Source organism: Corapipo altera, unplaced genomic scaffold (assembly GCF_003945725.1).
Source record: "Corapipo altera isolate COAL_440 unplaced genomic scaffold, ASM394572v1 45, whole genome shotgun sequence".
Taxonomy (NCBI): domain Eukaryota; kingdom Metazoa; phylum Chordata; class Aves; order Passeriformes; family Pipridae; genus Corapipo; species Corapipo altera.
In genome coordinates this window covers 7,746,638-7,765,372 of record NW_020884877.1, presented here as the reverse complement: position 1 = coordinate 7,765,372, position 18,735 = coordinate 7,746,638, and the positions used below count along the sequence as shown (strand labels likewise).

The following is an 18,735-nucleotide window of genomic DNA, read 5'->3' as shown; positions in this document are numbered from 1 at the left end:
CTGCAGAGAAGCACTTTGGGGTTCTGGTGGATCAGAGGCTGGACATGAGCCAGCAATGTGCACTTGAAGCCCAGAAAGCCAAGTATGTCCTGAGCTGCATCAAAAGTAGAGTGGGCAGCAGGTCATGGGAGGGGATTCTGCCCCTCTGTGTCCAGCTCCCGGGTCCTAAGCAAGGAAGGACATTGACCTGTTGCAGCGAGTCCAGAGGAGGCCATCAAGATCATTAGAGGGATAGAGCACCTCTCCTATGAGGAATGGCTAAGAAAATTGGGATTGTTCAGACTGGAAAAGGGAAGGCTTCGGGGTGACCCCAATGAAGCCTTTCAGTACCTGAAGAGAGACAAGAAGTAAGATGGAAAGGAACTATGTACAAGAGCCCGGAGTGACAGGACAAGAGGGAATGGATTCAAACTTAAAGAAAGTTGGTTTAGAATAGATATTAGGACGAAATTCTACACTGTGAGGGTGGTGAAGCACTGGAATAGGTTGCTCAGAGAAGTTGTGGATGCCCCATCCCTGAAAGTGTTCAAAGGCAGGTTGGATGGAGTTCTGATCAACCTGTTCTAGTTAAAAGATGTCCCTGCTCACGGTAGGATTGCTGGAACTAGATGATCTTTAAGGTCCCTTCCAACCCAGGCCATTGTATGATTCTATGAAATACCTTGCACCACTGCAAAACACAATTTAAAAAAGTGTGGGCTGAGCACCTTAAGAGACTCTGACTGCTACTGGGCCACAGGTAACCAGTGGAAGAGGTTCTTCAGCCACTCTTACTAATTAATTTCCTTTCCTAGCTCGATTCACCTCTGAGGTCCCAGAAATTGGCCATACTGAGTTTCTTCTGTAAAAAGCCATACAACTTCTTCACAGCTATAACTCACTGTTTAACATGAAATCATAATGATAGAGTTTATCACACGCTAACACAGGTTGTTCACTTTTTCTGTATGGGGAAAAAATTCATTGGATTAAGCATTTAAACAGTGTAAGTGGCTGCTGCAGGGCTGGCAATAGTACAATCGAACTCCACTGCTACTGTCAAAGCAGCAGACCTTAGGTAAACACAGCGATGGGGTGACTGAATTCTGGGCACAACCAGGCTTAAGGAATCCTATGCTTAGATCCACCTGCACACAAAGCACATTTCTTGCCTTTTCCTTTCAAGGAAGGTTTTCTTATCAAGTTGTTCTCAACACAGGTTTGAAGTCCTTGACTTGACTCTGGATACAGCAAGGCCCTTTCAGGGCTTGTAGAGGGTTAATGCACCTCTCCCTTAGGTCTGTTGTCTCTAAGCAAAGTGGACTGGAACAACTGAAGTGAAAGGCAGGGTTGAAGGAGGACAACACTGTAGACAGCCCAGTTTCTGGAAGTACAGAGACTCTCATCCAGGAGAGGGGAGAGAATGCAGTTTGTGGTCCCTGACTTCAGAAGCAATGGTGTCCCAGTTCTGCAGTTCTGAATAAAATTCCTTTGTTTGTCATCATTTTGCTTCCTTCTGTGAACAGTTGCACCAGACTGTCCTGCATCTTTGTGTAAGGGAGACAGCAATGTAATTTGCTTCACCCCAGACAGAGCTGCAGTGCATCAGGGAGCACCCCAATGTACTCTTGCAAGTTGCCTGAGCCCTGACTGACAGAAGGGACACCACCTTGGTCTCAGATTCTGCTGCTCAGCACCAGTTGGATTGGTGACTTACTTCTTGTAGGTTGGGTATCTAGGGGCAGTTTGAAACAACTCTCACCAAATAAGTACACGAACAGGTCTTTAAATACAAAATGACCTAGGTATTTCTTACTATAAACAGTATAAGTAACAGAACCCCTCTCTTTTTCTGAGGGCTGTATGGGGAAATTGGGCCAAAAATATTAAGCTTAAAACACTATCAAGGGTGTATATGACCTTTAATAGCTAGATTTTAATGGAGTTTCTGTGGGCATATAAAGGTGTTACATGTTAAGTTAAACCAATGAGATGTCCAAGATACAGCTGACAAAAACTAAGAGCTCTGTCTCCAGAGTTCTGGGTGCTTTTCTGTTCTCCATTCCTTCTATGGAAAGGACACAGAACAGAGACCCCACTGTACAAGAAGGAATATATCTCCCTAAAAAAAAATAACAGCAGGCATGCTTGCCTTTGTCAATCAAGAGCACCCTTCTTTGGGATACAGCAACTATATCACAATACAACACAATAACCTATGTGTTTGTGTACACATCTCCCCAAACACAAACATTTAGGTACTTGCTTTTCATGCTCCAAAATAGCTGATTTATCTGGAAAACCTAACACAAAAAGCTTGTTTTAACCCTAAACAGATCACCTATTCATAACTGGAGTCATTCCACCGTATGCGTACATGCACAATTTCACAGCCCTTTGAGTTTTAAATTCCTTTGTTAAGCCCTGCCTTTATTTAGATTATAAAAATCTTTGTGGCACTAGCTGCTTTTCTTCTCCACAAGTGCCTAGTCCACTTCTGGCATCTACAAAATAAATCGTGGAGATGGAAACACCGGGTGAGTGTTTCCGAAGCTCTGAGCACACCCTCTTTCAGTGCAGTGCTTGAGAGGAAAAGGAAAAAATATCACTTGCTGAAACATGGCTTCACACAACTCACTGGAGACCTGCCTCAACCTGGTAACAACCCTTCCCTACCCCACACAAAGCTAGCAGGGATGCCTTCATATTGACAACCACAAATCGTGTGCTTGAGTTGCTGTTAATTGTTTATGGACTGAACAATCATCATTTCCTAAAGAAAGAGAGGAGAGATTTCAAACCTCACAGTAAAGCTCTGTATGCCCTCTTTTTAACGGCCACTCTTTATGAAAACTGCTCTTGTTTGGATTTGCCATTCTCCCAATAGCTTTAGCATTCAAAATTATTTTTAGTTTGGGAAGACCAGGTAAGAAAATTATCAGAAATACATAACAATAAATCATTTTCCTCAATTGAACTGAACAAAATAGAAGAAAAAAGTAAAACAAGCTTAGTTTTTCATACCATGAGAGGATCAGAAGTCAAGATTAGTTTAAAAACTGATTCTTAGGCAGGCAAAAAGACAGAGCCACATCAAAGACGACAGAGCCATACTGATTTCTCTCCTTTTAAGAGTTACCTAGAAGTTGCTTCTTGGGTATTTTGTTTGTGTTTTTTAAGATGGACCTCCTCTTTCAAGACAAATCTTAAAAACAAATAGGAAACTGCCCATATCAACAGAAACAATAAAGCACTGGCACAAACCTGTGTTTCCTTGGATGTCCTCTCCCTTGGTTAATGCCAGGTAAGAGAGCAGAGTGCAGTTATTGTCCTGACCGGGTGCAGGTGGCTGCTGCAGGGACGTGCCTGTGAAGACCACTCCCCACTTCACGTGGCTGATATCGGAGCGTGACCTGTTGTGTCCTGGTTTGAACCTGGAGGCTTCCTCATTCTGTACCAGGATGTCATTCACTGAGCGAGGCCTGTCTCTCCTCCGCTGGCAGATCCTGAAGATGTTAAAAGCTGTGGTCTCCCCTTCCCCTGCCCAAGCAAGGTTGTCAGCAGTTGTTCCTCTCTGCACCATGTGTTCGTCTTTGGCAGGAAATGCTGTCTGAGCTTTGGTTTCCAAGAGGCCATTTTTGCAGTGATCCCAGATGAGGCTACTTTTGGCTAAGGAGGCGACATTCCTCAGATTCCTGCTCTCTGTTATATGATCAAATACCTCATGCCCAACCAGCTCAGGGACCTCCTGCACACCATACACCTCAGAGGGCTGCACAATCTTTTCAAGCTTAGTATCAAAACCGTTGAAAAAGTCTTCAGTCACTTCCAAGGCAGGGCTGATGTCATCAACTTCGAGAGCCTCCATATCCTGTGCTGCCGGTGGGCCCGAGGCGTTGTGATGTGTTAAGAGGATACCACATCAATATCGAGAGGAAGAGCTGCTTCACATCTGTCCTTGGCACTGCATTAACTTGGAGGTGGTGGGGCAAACACAATCACAGTCCGTGGTGGTAGGAAGTAACCAAATCAACCTGTCTTCAGACGAAAGACCAACATCCACCGATCAAGTGGGCTACGGCCTCTCTATGAATTAAACTCATAGTGATGAAGAGTACCTGTAAAGCAAAGCAAATCATCACATCAGTAAGGGACTTTTCTCAGATAAATATGTTTAATCACATCATTCCTTTGACAGCCACAGTCCCCTTCATTTAACTTCCTCTTTCAACTGGCACCAACATTATTGTGTATGAAGAAACCCTTTGTGGTTTCTGTTGTTCACTGTGTGTGAACTCTGTGGATAATCACTTCTGGAACTGGAACCTGCAGAGAGCAGGATGGGGCACCAGATGACAGGAGACCAAAGTGATACTATTTATTAACTAAGCTTTACAAAGCTGCATTGAGAGGTAGTACTGATTAAAATCACAAATGCAGCCACCTAGGGAATGTTTCACACAGTTTCCCTTGGGGTTCTAGAAAAAGTTAGGAAATTACGTGCTACTAAAATAGGCCAACTAGCCTCAAATAGTTTGCCTTTTGTCCTAGATTGTTTGCACTACCAATTTTAGGAGACCAAGATGAGTTTTACAGCAGCTACTTTCCCTACCTGTCTGCATTAACAAAACTGTGACAGTTGCCAAAAAAATCAATTCTATGAGAATGCTGCAGAGCACTGCACATAGTTTTTCTGAGAACATCACTGGGAAGCTAAGTGAAACTATGTGGCAACCTAAGTCCCAAAAAGACTAACAGCAAAACAAAATATACAATACCCTGCACTGTTGCAAATCCACAGATCTTTACTTTCAAGCTGTTGACTCACTGGGTAAAACCTAAGAACAGCAAGGAGTTTTAAGACTAGAACCACTGCAGAGCTGCAGTGACCCACCTGAGGAAGGATGGAGGGGGTCCATTTCCTGTTGTGCAATAAGGGGGTGTCTCATTGCTGACTTCTTGTCACACCAAGCCTGCTGCCTTCTAATCTCTCCCTCTCAAAGCTCCATCCACAGTGCTGTCACACTCAAGGAAAGTGCATGGTAGGGATGTTTAAATTGAGGTAATCTGTCAAATATCTGCAAGTCCTTCAGACCTGAAGACTGGGCATTTGTGCTAAAAGGAAAACAGCCCTCACATCTGTCAGGACAAACCACAGTACCCAGAGCCTGCACATGCAGCCTAAAGTCAGAGTTTTGACCACATCAGCTCAAGTCCTAGAAGCAGCAAAGCTACATTAACTCAGAGCTCTGCCTACATTAATACACTCTTAACAGAACTAATTAGCCTGGGCTAGGCTGATAATTAGCAGCTCATTAGCTGCTGAAGTGCTACCAGGACCCATGAAGATTTACACTCAGCAGGAAAAAACATCTATTTAAAAGCATCAAACACAGATAATACTTCTATTTAAGGTTCTTCTTCTTTTTTTTTTTAATCCAGAATAGTCTATTAGCCTAAATTCTATAAGAAAACCTGTTTAAATAGGCACCCTATCCTGTAGCAAGCCAGAGGAAGGAGGCCAGCAGCTCCCCAAGAAGGGGGCACAGAATCCTGTAGCAGAAACCAACCCCCCATCCCAAATCTCCTCTTGGCTTCCTCCCATCCCTGCTTCTGTTTGGCCAGCCATGACACAGCTGTGCTCAAAAGCAGCAGCTCACCCTCTCTCCTAACAGATCTGCAGTTCAGACTATGATCTCCAGAAAGACACTCCAAGTAAAGAACTTTCAAAAGCAATTACTAATCACATACACAACTCTGGAAATGTCAAGCCTTTACACTGAGATCTTTCTCCCCTTAGTTCTTTGCAAGGATTCACTTAGGCTCATAGTGAACCAGGACTAGGATCAGCTTCAACAAGTAAATGTAGAGTAAGACTGAAGGTAGAGCCAAAACCACAACCATAGGGCTGAGCAATACAGATCTGGATTTATTTCAAATGAGAACACTATTGGAACAGACTTTTTGCAAAGCTGTGCAACTGTGCCAGTTGACAGCAGCAGGAAATAAAGTCATCCTGGGCACATCTACATCATCAGCTTAATGCAGTATGGAGCTCACTCTTGAAGCTCATTCCTGCCAGCAGCCCCAGAACAGTGTTCTGTTCCCTGGTACAACAATGCTCCAGGAACAGGCTAAGTCCAGTGTCACATGAGACCTTCTGGAGCAGCAATCACTCCAGAAGGGGCTTGTGACATGCCACTGAAGCATTCCAGTGGTAGTAGATACCATGTTGCTCTGTTCTTTATTTTAAATCATTAGGAAAGGTGGAAAGCAAGGGTGAAAAATGACACTTACATTTAACAGGTTCATTTACAAATGCTGGAAGCTTCAAGTGGCTGCATGTTTCTCTGGATCCTGTGAGACTGAAGCTATCCAGCAGCCAAGTATGGTGATGCCAAACTAAACTGACCTCATATCCAGTAGGATGCTGAATCACAAGGTCATGAGAAGATGACAAGCCCCTGCATCACATGGTTCACAAACTGCAGCATTCATACCTTCCAAAGTAGTCTGTTTGCCCTGCTCCATAAAGATGTGAAAGGTGACCTCAATGGTGGCAGGCTCATCCTTCCCTATGCCACCAGAAGAGCTGTGCCAGTAATTCCCACTAGCGTTGGGATTCTGCAATTACATATCCTCCATAAACACAATTTGGTATTTTCTGACAGAGGCATTCAATAAAAATTTAATTCAGATGTCTGCATGGATTTGGTGCCAAGTGAAAGCAAACTTTGACATGGCAGGGTCCATCAGAATCCCCTCCAGGAGGGAAAGCAGTGAAAACCACTTCCTTCATGTAAAGGGGGGAAAAAAGGCAAACATTGGGATAAGTTAAACTCCTTTTAAGTTACTATAAAATGTATTGTCTTATGTATTGTTTCTTGAAATACCTGAGATTACCCAAAGACATTCAGTCTAAGGCAGTGAATATGAGAGGAAGAGAGAAGCTATTGAAGACCACCAAAGCTATAGGGAACTAAAAGGACAGATTTGTGCTCATCCAGCCCCTGGGAACTTGTCTTACTGAAAAAAGGGTGAAGGAACATACCACATTGTACTCAGAAAAAACTGCTGGACACAGGGACTGCAGCAGCTGAAAAACAGCTGTTCTTTATGTTTGCCTAGGACTGATACAGTTTTCATCCATGAACATGCAGCAGTCAGATAATTAATGTGCACTTACGAGATGACTAAAGTCATTACTCTCACAAGAGGTAAACAGCAAGGATTACTGGTCATGGCACATGAGGCACTGAAGCTCAGTTTAGCCAAGATTACCTTCCTTAGAGAAGCCACACGGGCCTAACCTAGGTGACAGCACAGTGTGAAACAAAGAAAAATCAGGGATGACAAATGCCAAGGAACATACACTGGAAGAGGTCATTTAACTTCCTCATGTGTTTTTCTGGATCCTCATGGGCCAAGGAAAATATCCACGCATTGCATGGTAAAATTTAAAAAGCACAAAAAACTCCAGGGTAGAGAGTAATCTTGTAGGTGATATGTACCACCACAACAGGCACCTGCTGTGCACCCCCAGCTTATGCATCATGTACAGGACTGTTCATTCAAGCTCAGGCAGGAGGGAAAGCTAGAACCAGCGTGTGCTTAAGAACCAGTGACTGATCCATTTAGCTCACCAATCCATCCAAAAAGTAAATTTAAAAGAAAAACCTTTCAGTTTGGTTTTCTAAGGAAAGTTTGTGCAACCATCCTGCAATCAGCCAGTTATTCTCCTTCTCTCTCTTTCTTTTGAACTGCACAATAACTTCAACTAGATGTGACAAAGCAGTAGTGTCCTTAAAGATGTAGTTCTTAAACCACTGTTCAACACTGGACAGGAAACAAGTCCAAAGTTACCCTGCTGCTAACGGAGAAGCAGGCAAAACTCAGTCCCTTCTCCTTTCTAGGAGCCCAGTTCCACCACATGGGTCTCTCTAAATTAGCCATGGCACAAGTGACTAATGAGAGATGGATCTGAAAACACTGGGAAGGAAAGGGGGAAAGCAGGAAGAAAGAACAGGAGGCATCACCCAACTTGATAAGCTATCTTGTTGGTTTTGGTACTCAGAGGACTTCCTCTTCAGTACACAGGTAAGAGAGATGTACAACACAACAGATTAATAGGGACTTCTCCTTTTCTCTTGTATTTGGAAAGAAAATTAGAAAGCAACAATCAATGATGTTCACAAGCAAAGTGTTCTGGAGGAAATGCATAAATGATAGGAGCTCTCAGCAAGCAAAAGATAGCAAAAGACAGGTTATATTAAAAGTTCCCCAAGTCTCATTGATTCTTAATGACTCTTGGGCTCAAACTCCTGGCAAAGATTTGGGCTTTTGAGAATTTTATCTCAAGAGCTCAAGAGGAGTTTTACAAGTTACCTGTAATCAAATAGAGAGCAGGGGTGCCTCAGCCACCACAGAGCTTGCCCTACTCCCTTCTCAACACCCTGGAACCTGCTGTGGGAACCAGCTCTGCTTATCTCATGCTGCATTACAACTGTGGGCTGAAATGGGCTCCAATGCCAACAAGGAAAACAGAAGGAGAAATTCAATTGGGTAACAACTGGATAGCAGAGCAAATTCAAGCAGCTTCAGGGACATTTATTTCTGTTACGTCGCAGGCCTGGGCCACTACAGTCCAGTTTATGGGCTGTGACAAACCTGGTCTGAAGAACAGGTCATCTGAAGAAAAGATGGATGCACAGATGTATTTGAATACAACCCACTGGGGCTGGAGCAGATAGTACATAATGAGCTTTTCTGCCTGTCAGTCTCAGCAACCTCAGACAGTGACCTGAATGTCTTCCAGTGGCACCTTGAAAAATTACAGCTTATTAGTTTTGCCACTACAAGGATTTCTGACTTGCTCTGTAACTCACATCAACCAAGTACTGCCCAGAATCTAAAGAGCACACACTTAGGTCAATGACAGTCCTTAAAAACCAGGCTCTGCTGTGCGGAATCCCTGAAAAAAAACCCTATGAAGCTGAAGACTTAGATGCTACCTCCTAGTTAGGAAGTTGAGCTGTATTTGTCACACGGGCACACCTGAGTGGGCAGAGGAGAGAATGAGGATGCACAGATGGCTGACTGTCACACACACAGGCTTTACCATTGCCTGTGCAGTTCTATGCATCACTGGCACAGACTGCTCGCACAAAGAGCTGAAGAGCTGTCAGGGGCAGGTACTGCAGAGTGCCCGCTTTTCAGCAACCCCCTGCTGTAACTGGATGACAGATGATGCTTCCTCTATTTACAGTATAGCAAAGCCTACCCTGCAAACACCCAGATGTAATCAAAGAACAGTCCTGTTCACTTACACACTAAGTGCTTATAAATCCCAGGCAATACAGTGGCCAGTTCTCTGAGCAGCAACTGAAAACTGCACTCCTGCTTGCCTCTCATACTCATCTTGGAGCTATCACATTCTCTTGTATCCTGGCTGTATTTTTTTCCCTCAGCACAAGGCAAGCCTTCTCCCCAAGTGATTCCAAAACCTCAGGTGACCTACTGCTGTGTACATCAGGTGAGCAACAGAGCACACAAGCTTGCTGGATTCATCATTAAATGGCTGGATTAAATCTACAGTGCATTGCAAGAAACTTTTCATATAGAGGAGATGACAGTTTCAAAGAGGTTGCCATATGGTTGTCACTGGTTGGTTCAACACGACCTGGATAATTGTCTTGAGGTCACACATTTAAAGCCCCTCTTCAAATGCCTCTTCCCCCAACAGACAAACCAAAATTATTTGCTTAAAATTTTCAGAATATCCCAGCTTTAAAGTGTCTCACAAAAATATCTTTTGACTCACATTCCTGCACAAGCCCACCAACAATATTCAGGAAAGGCTCACAAAAACTGGAGTAGGAGACTTTCTGGTCAGGAATGCTCGACTACAGGGCCAGGCTCTAGAGAGGGTAACTGTGAACTTAAGCATAACCATTTCTATGTTGCAAACCCCCCCTGTTTGCCACAGTCTCGTTGCCCTTAAGGATGAAATCGACTGCCAACTTTTATCAGTGAAGAAGAGCTCCCATATCCTGTCTGCTAGACCCAGGGAGAGGCAAAGAGCAGGAAGAGCTGCAATTAACTTGGTGCCTAATTACAGTCAAGCTAAAAGACAGCAGTGATCTCTCTTCTACACTCCAGAAAACAAAACAAAAATAAACAACTGAGAAACGATGAATTGAAGAAAGAGGTGAAACCAGGAAGGAAGAAGAATGCCATATTCTGTGAGGGGAAGCAGACCCTTAGTGAGGATACATGAGTCTCACTGTGAAGCACAGATTTTCCCCAGCTGCTGATCTGACCCAGTGCCTTTAACAAGGAAGCATCCTCCTCGTGTGGGTAACTAACACATCACAGCTACAGAACAGCTCATCCAGTGATGAGTACACAGCAATGAATAATAAAAAGTACTTAGAATATACATTAATTTTAACTGTACTTTGGAAGCAGTGATTAAAACACAAGAAACACTAGGCTGAAAAGCGCACAGCAGCTGCACCAGAACAAGGTGAGTCTGGAGGATGAGAAGGACACAGTTGTGGAGGAAGATGGATCACAGGAAGTTTTTCCTTTCCAGAAACTGAGGGCTGTACAGCTCTCCAGAGATCTTTATCACTGACTCCTTTGCCTTGAAGCCATCTGACACACATCCCTCCTGGCTGGGGAGCAGCCCCAAGTAATGAAGGGCTGTATCACTTCCTGTGGCTGAGTAACCATTTGAAATCTCAGCAGATGGATTCCGGAAAGGAAGAAGGACCCTTAGCAAGGAAAGGGACAGAAAGCCAAGCAGACTGACCAGAGGGGTGTTAGCTGATGGTGACACACAGCCCAGCCTCAGGCCACCCAAACCCATCAGCATGTGGGCACCTACCCCTGTGCTGGCTGTCTGACCTCTCAGGGAGGGGTGCCAGGTGTAGGCAAGGAGAGGCTCTCCTGAGCCCTGGTACTGTCCCTGTAGATTCTCTGGATGCAAACACCTCAAACCCACACTTAGGCACAAAATCCACATGGACAAACAGAACAAAGCAGGGCAGTGATCTGGCCTAAGAAATGGATATGTGGTCTTAAACACACTTGTAGTCTCAAATAACAACTCAAGGGACAGTGAATGACTTCTATGACTATACTCATTTGCTTTGTGTGTACAGGTTTGTCTAAAGCATAGCTTGTATTTTACATGCTGCCCTTTACTGCAAGAATAGTGCCTGTTCTCCAGACACACAGACACCACAAAACAGCCTGTTACCTCCTGAATTCAGCACAGAGCACAGAAATTGTTAGGGAACAGGGTATCCTAGAGGGGCCATACAAACCTCCTCCACTACACGAGGAAACATGTTGAACTAGACACTCAAGAAACAACAAACAACATGACTCATTTCTAATTGTATCTGCCACCCTATGTACCAGCTTGGCTCTTGCTACGATGTGGGGTAACTTTGTATATGTCAGTTGAAACAAAAAATTTTTTTTGTTAAAAACCAAACATTTCTACTTAATGCCAACTGAAATTTTACAAGTATTTTCTCACTCCCCATTTTCTAGGACTATGTTGAAGGGAAAAGACAGACATTAAATGCTTGAATTGTTTTCTTTTTTTAAAGATCAGAAATTAAGACATTTTCAGTTTGTCCTTGTTGAGCTATGAACAGAAATAAAAGGCACAGCTGGGAAGAACAGTTTCCATTGCCCCAGAGACCAAAAGGAAGGGTAAGAAACACAGCATCTCCCAAAAGAACACAGGAGACATTTCTTCCCTGAGGTCATGGCACAGCTATAAGAAAACACACCTGACATCCAAATCTGTCCAGCACACAACTTTCTGAGTAGCCCTGACCTGCAGCTGTAGCTAACTCCTCCTTCCAACTGTGGAACCCAAAGAGCTCAGCAGGGACAGTCCAAGCCCTTATACAGTGAGACCTGGATCTCCTGGAACTATTAGGAGTTGCATGTTGACATTAAAGGAAATGCAGTGCTTAATATCAAACTCATTTCAAGTTTCAGACTAAGCCCTTTTCTTGCCTTTCAAACAGCCGTGACCGTAGTGGGTTTTCACATTAATGGTCAGGAAAAGAGGGGCAGGAGAAGGAAAAGAAGCAATGATCCAAATAATGCTGAGGTTCAGCAACCTACCACAGCAGGACACTGGCAGGAACACTCAGGAACTGGTAGCACTGTCACAACAGCTGACGCTGTAACCAAAAGTACCAATACAGGGTTGTATGACAACTCAGCACACAAATGCTTGCTGTTTTCTAAGCTGAACTACATCTTCATTAGAGAAAATCTTAGCACAAGCCCAGCAGAAATCTCAAGACATCTGATGACACTGAAATGTTAACACACGATGTGACTTCAGTCTGATAAGGTTCTGCAGGAATGATGTATCTGGTTCCGGTAGACTGATAAAAACTTTCATTCCACTATATAGTGCCCTGTTTCGCATTCTAGATTTCTGATTTTTTTTTAATCCCAAATTTAATGCACTGACTTTGGATAAACAAGCCTTAAAAGCGTCAAGATGAAAACTACTGCTGCTTAAAGTATATGGGCATTGGTCCCACTAAGATGCTTTCTTATTCTTACATACTGTGGCCTTTGGTAGTCACTTAGTGGGGTTATGCAGTGACAAAAATTAGGTTTGTCTGTATGGCCCTGTGGGATCAGGGCCAAACATGCATATTTGCAGAACAGATCAGGAGCAAGTCATGGTTCCTTACACAAATGCAAATTGGAGGTTATTCCCTTCCCTCACTTTGCAAGGCAGTGAGCCCAGCACTTCTGTGGGTACTCCAGCTAGCACAAGTTCATTACCATGTAACAGAGACTCTCCTGTCAGGCCTATTTGATTCCAGAAGGTATAACTCTACTGGCTGTGTCTGAGTGCTTGCTCAATAAAAGCAGCAATTTTACTGCATTGTAAGAAGATCACGGCATTATGTCATACTTTGGGCTATTTCAACAGAGAGGGATGTCAGCACCTTGTGCCTACACATCCTGAAGTTTGACTCTACCGACTGGGAGCACCCAAATTCCCGCTGACACCGGGCGCCGGGTGGGGAAAACGAAAGCACAGGGCAGAGGGGAACGTGTTATTTCCAGACGGGCACATGACTGCAGGCGTGTTTGTGCTGTAAATGCCAGCGCGGCCGCGCCCGGGCCCTCGCACAACAGCCCCGCACAGCTGCGGGAAGCCCGGCCCGGCCCGGCCCGGCCGCCCCGGAGAGGCTGGGGAGCCTGGCAGCCCCCTGCGGCCCTGCCCCGCCCGCGGCCCCCGGCAGTGCCCGCATTTACCTGCCTGCCCGCTCCGGGAGGGCCCCGCCGGCGCCCAGCGCGCCCCTCCTGCCGCCGCGTCCTGCCGCAAAGCCGTCCCGGCCGCCGCGGGAAACGGCTCCGCCGCAACAAGGTTCCTGCCGCCGCCGGGAGCCCCGGGAGCGCCGGCGGAGCGCGGCCTCGAGCCGGCCCTGGGAACGGCGGGGGAACGGCGGGGGAACGGCTCGGCCGCCGCCGCCTGGCCCTGCAACCCGCCGGAGGCTTACTTCCCCTAAAAATATAGTAATGGGAACACCCGCGCGTTTTCCTATATAAGCACTAGGGGTATAATTGCGCCTTTCCAAGTTTAAAGCAGCCGAGATTCTCGGGGAGCTGACACCTGACTTCAGGAGGGATGGGAAACGCAAAATACTGGCCGGATTTTAACAGTCCCTAGCGCAAGCACGCTTACCTAGGTGAGAAGGCTGCGGGAAGCAGCACGGCGTGTGGATCCACATCGCCACAGGGCAGCAAAAGGATCACTGGCAGAACCTGTTACCCAAGGAAAACAAAGAATTACAAGACAATTACAAATGGCTTATTTCATCAGTCTGTAGCATGGCACCCCACCCGGCAATACAGGTCCTGTAAAAATAACCTCATGGCAAGAAACAGCCATGTGTGGATGAGAGGTGTACCTCAATTTTGGCGTTTGGTACGTGCAGAGCAGCCCTGGGTAGCACCGTGCACACATTTAAACCCACGGGCGCAGTGGTGTTTCACTGGCTGCATCCCAGGGGAGTCGGCAGTGCTGGGCTGAGCAGCAGAGATGAGGTTAGTGCTGAAATGTAACTGCATGAAGATGTGGTGCTGAACTGAATCCATGAAGAGGATTCACATTCCACAGCAAAAGGCAGGTGTTAGGTCAGCTTGAATCAGTAGTTTTTCTTCTCATCCTCGCACACCAACCACTTAGTGTCTACTGCTAAATCCAACGGGCACAATTAACAAAGTTGCATTTGTACGGGTTATCTCATTTCAGTGACAGCAAGGATGAATGAGAGCCTTTGGAACAAAAAAATACCAGTTCATCTGAATGAAAATTAATTCATCTTAGCCTTTACAAATAATATATTAGTAGACCACTACACATTTCAAGTCCTGCTCCTAAAGATGAATGGCTTCTTCACTGGGTAAAAGACAAGGATTGATCTTTTTATTCCAATTCAGCTGTATGCACTGAGATCCCACAAAGGACGAGGCAGTATCATTACCTGCCATGTTACTTATCACCATTCAGCCTTCTCTCAAATGCTACTGAGACATTTATCTCGAGGGCTCCTCAGAAGGAAAGAGACTCTCTAGGCCTCTTGGGTCTGATGATGTTTGAGAACTTTGTCTCTCTGCCAGATATAAACTAAAAGTTTCCATTCCAGTCTAACAAAATCGTGCAGAGGGTGTGCTGGTCCATCACCTATGGGGACACAAATGCCAGAGGAGGAGAGCAGGCAGGAAGTGTGTGCTGTATAGAAATCCATCCTTCCCTTGGTTCTGATTTCACTGTTGTGTTGGAGAGAAAGTGCCTCTGTTTAACATTACACTCAGAGAGTTTTCTGGGAAGCGGCCCATATATCATTTTCCACCTGTAGTGAAAAAGTAATTTCATGCTACAGAAAAGTATAGATGTCATTGTTTTTTAGGGGAGGACAGCAGAGAAGCCTTCTTCAAGATCACTCACTTTTCTGCTCAAAAACAGACTCCCAGAGTCACTTGACAGCCATAAATCTGGAAGGACAGCAACCATGTATGCTGGACCCTGAACAATCCCAGTTGTCTTGGCAGCCAAGTGAAGCCCCAGACTTTCAGTGTAGTCAGGCACTATTCCTGACCACTCTCTTTCCTACAGCCCTAGTATGTCCTCCTGCCCCACAACTCCCAGGTCTGCAGGGAACACTGTGTTCCCCCAAGAAAGGAGGGGAACACACAGAGAAAATGGTTGATACCAGTCTCTTAATTTTGTCCTTCTCAGCCCCCTAAAGAGCACTTTTGCCAGCTCTAGATATTCCTATTTCTGTTCTTAAGTGCTGGAATCCCTTTGCAAAGGTATTGGGATGGGTAACGTGTTCCATTTCCTAGGCAAAATGCAATTAACATGCACCTTTCTTACAATGGCTGCTGGAGAACAGTTTGGGTTCAAGTTTTTAATTTTCCATTCTGTCTGAGAAGCGCTTTATAAACAATTGCCACCATTTTATTGACAACAGGAAGAGATTCCATCCCCTTTCTAAATCATATTTATATATCTGTGATCCACCATCTATCCCTCTACCACAGCCTAAAGCAACCGAATCTGAGAACAGGTAACTACATTTCCTCCTTCTAATCTGGTACAGATTTCTCTTCCTGCAGTCTGTGTGCCAATTAAAAAAAAAACAATGACCAACATTATCCTTCAAAGTTAGATAACACTCTAATTCTGAAGAAATTTCACTTTGAAATTTTTTTGTTGTTATTTATATCTACATATCTATAAATATATATAGACATCTTCAAGAATGCAATTTCCAGATTTTGCAATTTTCATTGCTTAAGTATATCTCTGTCCTACAGAAATCATGAGCTGTTTCCAGCAAGATGTACTGGTTAAAGACATGGTGGTGGCTATCAGAATCTTCCATAAAGCTTGACTTCCAGCTTTGTCCTCCTTGTTCACAAACCATCAACACCTGACCCTGCACTGAACAGAGTGCACGGAGCCAGTTGTAGGAGTGAACAAACTGTGCCCTATTTGTCCATATGACGAAGACATAAAGGAACTCATCTTCCTGCTACTTGGAATGTCTCAAGTGTCAGCTTTTCACTAGTTTTTAGATCATGGTTCTGCAAGTCTATTCAGTTAACATGGAAAGAGGGAGAAAATTACTCTCTGCTTACACTAGAAACTTAACTTATCTGCTTTCCTTGTGGGAGAGTTTGCAGGACCAAGAGCTCTTCAGATCTGAAGATCTTCCATAACTACTGCAGAATTATCTTCCGAAGACCAGATCATTGTACCACGTATTTCTGAGCTTGTTAATAAGAACCCAACCATCTTTCTCAAACTGGGAAACTCTTAAGAACCTTTGGGCACATCCTTTGCTGGCATATTGTGAAAGGAGCAATGCCCATTTATTGTGGCCATAACAAACTTGCCAGCTCATACCAGCTGAGCATTAAACCCACTGTCTTCCACCTCTGCCTCTGAAGAAGTGGCCTTTTTTCACACGTTTTAATTACTGACTTCCTACATAGAAGCTATTACCTCACAGAAAGGCCATTAACTGGCACGTTCAGCACAAGATGAAGCCTTTCTGATAATTGTTCCTTGAGTTCACACTTCTGAAAATAAATATCATCAGATGATTAAATTAAACACTGCAGCCAGCCCAGCTATACACTATTTTCACTTATGATACAGAAGGGGAGATCAAAGAGAAAGGCCCAGGTAGAGTTATCCCAACTCCTCCAAGTTTGGGTGATAGCTAGCTATTGAACATGCTAATTAGATTCCTGCTTGGGGTGTGCAGCAGAAAATTAACCCTTCCAAAATTGGGTGGTATGGCCATTTTCATGCTCTGTAGTCATCTGGATGCAGAGGGATAACTGTCTCATCTCCTTTGTATAATAAAGCAGCACACAGTCTGATTCCGATTATGGAGACTCTTGGGCCTCCATCCCCTTTGGTATCTTGTGTGGGCGCGAGGAGAGCTGTGCCTGGGGAACATGAGGAAAGGCTGGAGGCATTCCAGTCCTGCGGGGTTTCTGCCTCCAGATCTTCCCTTCCCTTTTGGTGAGCAGACATGCCTGTCTCTGCGCTCCTGCAGCGAGGAGGAACACGGCTCTCTTAAGTGCCCTGGCACGGGCACTGTTTAAATAGGCAGATTGTTTCCGAGATGCAGTTTCGCCCAGCACTTCCCCGCTTTGCTTCCTTGGGCCGTGGAGGGCAGGAGAGGCGAGCGAAGCAGTGGGCAGCGTAGTCTGTTCCCACTGCGAGCCCGCTGTCCTCCCGTGAGCGTACACACCCACACAACCAGAAAGCTCTGCTATTCTTCTGCTAATGGGATTGGCACCGCTTAAAGCAGTCTGCGAGGGTATTGTCTGCAACCACAGCAAGAGAAACATTATTCAAAGGCTATTCAGGCCCCAAAAGAAGCGGCAGAGCAGAGTAATTATCGGAGACTCTCCATTAACGAGGGCATCTTTGCTCTTTGTCTGTGTTGGTTTAATAAGGGCCACTAATGGGGCCGGGGGAGGGGCGCACTAATGCTTCTAAACAAACCTCCTTCCCTTCCCCACCCCCGCACTGTGAGGAGAGCTGCCTTTATGGGCACTGACAGCCGGGCTGGGAGTTACCATATTGCAGAGTGACCTTCGGGAAAACTTAGTGTGAACCCAGCCGCTTTCAGCCCCATCCCCACCGAGCCGCTGGGAGCATCGTTTGGGTAGCTGTTCTCTTTATAGCCTTTCCATATTTCCCGGTGCTTGCCAGACCGTTTTGTACACCCCCCGCCCGACCTCTCTCATGTCATCTTGTGACCCTTCATGGCTGGACACGACGGCACTGAGTGGCAATAATGAGGGACGACAGTGCAGATTAAGTTCTCGCAGAAAAACCTGGGGCTGCTGTCCATTATCCAGCAGCTGTGACTGGGAGATGCTGCTGGGAAGGCAGGACTGGAGCCACCTCCCCTTCCCACACTTCTGGAGAAGGCAGGCTGGCACGTCTCCTGCCTTCTGGCTGTGGGCACTTTTCTGGTGATGAAGAGATGGACTGAGGCGAAAGTGAGCATGAACCCCTATCCCGAGATTCCTCAGAGCCACTTTCAGGAGAATACAGCTAAAATTCTTCTGGGACTCCTAGACTGTCCCCATCTTCAACCACCAGTTGTAAGGGGCCAGTTTTTGAGTTTGCAATATTACAGGGTCAGATGCATTCTGGTCACTTAAACAGGGAAATGGGGAGGGATAAGAGGTCTCAGGAGGTCTCTGCAAAAGGCAGCATTCAAACAATGACCTGTAATGGTACACACAGATTTGAATAATGAACCATATAGCCTTTTCCAAGGTGTTGTGGATACAACTGCTAGACTCACTTTTAGCCAATGAGGAATCTAAGGAACAATAAAAGGAAATTATTCCCCCAAATTTGGGCAGGTCTTTTACTGAAGCCAAGCCCTGGGTACTGTGCTATTCTACAAACGATGCACTCCTAATAGATGTTTGTACCATGCAACCAGTCCATGTACTGCAGAGCAAAGCAGTGCCTGTGTACCTGGATGTGTGCAGGGCAGCAGTCTCAGGAACCTCACTGATGAGCCTCTTTTGATTTTATTCCACTGAGGTATGGAATGACAAAACTCTCTGTACAGGCACCCACGCAGTCCTCTCCACTTAGGCAAATGTCCTGGTGCTAAAGGTTTATCACAAGCAGAGGAAGAAAGACGTGGA

At 45.3% G+C, this 18,735-nt stretch overlaps 1 protein-coding gene across 2 annotated transcripts in view; it reads right to left on the bottom strand.

Annotated features, from left to right (window-relative positions):
• Positions 1-14,613, bottom strand: part of PLEKHM3 (pleckstrin homology domain containing M3) — an 88,949-nt gene extending 74,336 nt beyond the window's left edge. The window contains exons 1-4 of one of the 2 annotated variants that reach the window (XM_027637434.1): positions 14,523-14,613; positions 13,947-14,064; positions 13,721-13,800; positions 3,244-4,097 (exon numbers count right to left, since the gene is read on the bottom strand). In XM_027637434.1, coding sequence (XP_027493235.1) covers positions 3,244-3,847 — 604 coding nt within the window. In that variant the 5' untranslated portion in view covers positions 3,848-4,097; positions 13,721-13,800; positions 13,947-14,064; positions 14,523-14,613. Of the gene's footprint in view, positions 1-3,243; positions 4,098-13,290; positions 13,506-13,720; positions 13,801-13,946; positions 14,065-14,522 lie in introns of those variants that run through there. The other variant, XM_027637435.1, reaches the window with a different exon arrangement.
• Between the last annotated feature and the right edge of the window lie 4,122 nt (positions 14,614-18,735).